The sequence below is a fragment of the Melitaea cinxia genome, chromosome 8 (assembly GCF_905220565.1).
Source record: "Melitaea cinxia chromosome 8, ilMelCinx1.1, whole genome shotgun sequence".
Classification (NCBI taxonomy): domain Eukaryota; kingdom Metazoa; phylum Arthropoda; class Insecta; order Lepidoptera; family Nymphalidae; genus Melitaea; species Melitaea cinxia.
Window position 1 is genome coordinate 11,174,486 of NC_059401.1, and position 3,807 is coordinate 11,178,292.

The 3,807-nt window shown below is 34.8% G+C and overlaps 1 protein-coding gene across 1 annotated transcript; it reads right to left on the minus strand.

Moving 5' to 3' along the window:
- Positions 1-1,153: 1,153 nt before the first annotated feature.
- On the minus strand, positions 1,154-2,729 carry LOC123655471 (barrier-to-autointegration factor). The gene is made up of 2 exons (XM_045591255.1): positions 2,374-2,729; positions 1,154-1,360 (listed from the first exon to the last, which is right to left on the minus strand). Exons 1-2 carry the CDS (start codon positions 2,497-2,499, stop codon positions 1,214-1,216), a joined length of 273 nt encoding a protein of 90 aa, XP_045447211.1. The 5' UTR covers positions 2,500-2,729; the 3' UTR covers positions 1,154-1,213.
- Between the last annotated feature and the right edge of the window lie 1,078 nt (positions 2,730-3,807).

Genomic DNA, 3,807 nt, shown 5'->3' on the forward strand with positions numbered 1-3,807 from the left:
GGAAAACAAAATTTTTGCTTTTTTTTATGTCATTAGGTCGGCAAACAAGCGTACGGCTCAGCTGATGGTAAGCGATTACCGTAGCTTATAGACACCTGCAACACCAGAAGCATCGCAAGCGCGTTGCCGACCCAATCCCCTCAGGAGCTCTAGTCACCTTACTCACCAACAGGAACACAATACTGCTTGAAAACAGTATTATTTTGCTGTGATCTTTTGTAAGGCCGAGGTACTACCCCAGTCGGGCTGCTCCATATTTTGAGCAGGAAATTCCTGCTGTGCCCTACCTCAGTGAAAATGAGTGAGCTTATAAATAGTATTAATATTTATCTCAATAGGGTACCCTCTTTAGACAAGAAAATTATATTATCAGTATATCAATTGCCACTTACATTTGCATTAGCAATTGAATACTTTAGCTTGTTTATCTTTTAATATGAAGGACACTAAATTTTTTTTAAAGTAATATATTTAAATAACACAACACAGCATTATTGGTCAAATGAATATCTAAAAAATATGTGTAGTAGTCAGATACATTAAGAAATGTTTAGATTTTTTATTTGGTAGGGCACAGCAGGAATTTCTTGCTCAAAATATGGAGCAGCCCGACTGGGGTAGTACCTCGACCTTACACAAGATCACAGCTAAATAATACTGCTTTCAAGCAGTATTGTGTTCCTGTTGGTGAGTTAGGTGACCAGAGCTCCTGGGGGGGATTGGGTCCGCAACGCGCTTGCGATGCTTCTGGTGTTGCAGATGTCTATAAGCTACAGTAATCTCTTACCATCAGGTGAGCCGTACGCTTGTTTGCCGAACTAGTGATATAAAAAAAATTTAGAACAACCACAAGACTACCTAATGCAAAAAGAAATATAACCTAAACTCCATGTTTGAATATTATGGAGTAAACTAACTGAAACCATAATAAATTCAACTTAACAAGTGATATGAGCTAAATTAAATCATAAACCTGTTTTGTTTACTTTAGCTATCCAGACACAAAGCATTCTTGAAATAACAATTAAGTAAAAACATAATTAACTATGTAGGATATGTCGTACAGCAATACCATTTGTATTATTTTAATTTTATTAAATATCATTACAAATATTTATTTACATTTTGTACTTAGTCAATAAAAATACAATAGTAATATTGTATACATATATGTTATAAAATTATCTTGATAAAACTCTTATTGTAGTATTGTTTACAAAAATTCATCACACCAGTCCTTTAGACATTGATAACAATCTGCTGATTGTTTGGAATTGGCACTGCATGTTTCTTTCATCCATTCTTGAAAAAGTTCTTTGTCTTTCTTGAGGACTAAAAACTGTCCCAGCACAACATATGCCTAAAAAATTAAAAGTCCAAGCAAAGTTTTAATATTTATTATACATTTTTATATAAAGTTTTATATTTACTATTTATTATAGGACAAAATCCTACTCTGAGTCTGCCTGTTCATAATAAATTTGAAAACTATGGAATAGGTTTTCATGATATTCAACTATTACAGAAGGATAATTAATGAGAAAGGTGTAGGTGTATAACTTGTTTAATTTCTGTGTTTGATGTCTTGTTATTAATATAATTGGTTGAAGACTGTAATATCCCACTGCTGGGCATAGGCCTCTTTCCCCATGTAGAGGAAGGATCAGAGCTCATTCCACCACGCTGCTCCAATGCGAGTTGGCAGATATATTCCCTACTTTGCTATCAGGTGTACATGATAACAACCAGGACGGATGGCTTAACATGCTCTCTGAGGCACAGTGGGGAGATTCCACAAATATGCACAATAACGTAGACCACGGCAAACATTTGTATGACCAATACAAGTGTTAGTCATGTGTGGGGATCAAACCCTCAACGACCAGCGCAACAGCCACAAACCAGTGCTATGACCCTTGCACCAATGCAATATGAATAATTGTTGCAATAAAAGTTGAAAGTATAAATCAAGCCACCTCTCAAGAGAGCTCTCATAAAAACCCTTAACATCTTTGAAATTTATTTAAACTGATACAGTGTTAATCGGTATTAACTTACTCTTGTGACTCGAAGCCTTTTATGTACATAAACTAACCCTTTACATCATTTATAAGATTCATCATAATCTTAGGAGATGAAAAAAATTAAAACAAGCGCGAAAAAATCAAGCGCAGAAGCGAGGGTGGGACCCTAATTTAATACAGATTAACAAAGCTAAATTACAAACGAAATTCATTAATTTTGATTAAAATGCTAATTCGTACATGGTACAGTAAACAACCCTCACTTTAAATCATGATAATCTGATACAATTTTTGTTTTTAAAAAAGGTTAAGTATTAGAAGACTGTTACTACTTTTAACAATTAATTACCTTATCGAAACCTGCAGTTTCAAGACGCTTTCCAAGAACTTCACCAACACCTGCTAAATCAGTGACTGGCTTCTCCCCCATGGGTTCAGCAACAAAGTTGCGATGTTTCTGAGATGTACTCGACATTTTGTTTTGTAACGCTAAATTATAAATGAAACCAAAGTGATTGATTGATTGATGGGATTGATGGCTTTCAATTGTGCCAGACGCAAGTGCAGCACAGTAGTTTCCGCCTGAGTTACGTAGAGAAAACCGAAGTGTAGGTACAGAATCACTAACGTTTGAATTGAACCAAAGAGTAATTTTTTTAATAGCTTTGTTTCTAAACAGGTTAAGCAAACCAAAGAGTATATAAGTAATTATAACCATAGAGTATATAAGTGAAGCAAAGAGCAACACGGAGGGGAGTAGCCATGTACAGGCGTTCCCCTCTGTCAAGGTATAAGGCCGAATGGCTATATGCATACAATAAAACTAGTTGCAGCCGCACTGATCACTAGACTAAATCTAGTTGCGCGATTGAATCAACGTCCTTCAAAAAATGCCAAATTGTTCTGTTTTTTTTGCTGCAAAAAAAGATCTGCCACGTCAAATTTACTAAAACATGGCGTTACCTTACATACGTAACTATTTTTTAATCACATTATTACTTATATACTTCTTTTAAACCTTTTTTTAAACGTAAAAATTACAAATATTATCGGTCGTGTTGACTCGATTTGTTTACCAACACCGGCCGCTCGTCCTCATACAATATGCGGATCGGTCGAGCGACTGATCGGAGTCTATTTCCGAGAAGCCGTCAACACTGTCGCCGAGCGATAGTGTTGTTACCGGTTTGTTTGTAGATGGTTATCGATAAAAACGGCAAAGGCAAAAGAGGAGATAGACATTTTTGAGATTTTGATTTATCTAAAATATTATATTGTAGCTTTTTCTAATAAACATAGTTGTATAATAAAATTGCATTAAATTAAATATAATACTCACAGTACTCACGAGTATTAAAACATTTTACTAGAATTCCTTAATGTGAACTTCGACCATAATGTTTTATATAAAAATTTGGCAGGTTTTCTAAAAATCCAAATTAAAGGGATACATGGAAAAAAAATTGTAATAACAGATTAACCTGGACGCCCACAAAAAATAGTGTAATTTGTTCAGATCATATCAATACCACTAACTTTCAAGTGTTGGCGAACAATAGGAGGATTAGTCCAGGGCACCAAACCAACACTAACGCCACACTGTTTTTGTCCCGTAAGTTTTTTTTTGTCTCATGAACAAGGTAATCAAGATATGGTTCACCTTAGTCATAGTAGTGAAATGAAACTTAGATTTATCAACTTTGAAAATTAACAATGTCCAACCTTTTAGAGTCATCAACAAATCATTCAATCTAGAAGATGACAAGCTATCATCTTATGTTGC

Excerpts from the sequence above, each read along its gene's own strand:
- LOC123655471 (XM_045591255.1), bottom strand. The coding sequence starts at position 2,499 with ATGTCGAGTACATCTCAGAAACATCGCAACTTTGTTGCTGAACCCATG. Across the intron at positions 1,361-2,373 it reads AAACTGCAGGTTTCGATAAG|GCATATGTTGTGCTGGGACA; the intron begins GTAATTAATTGT and ends TTAATTTTTTAG.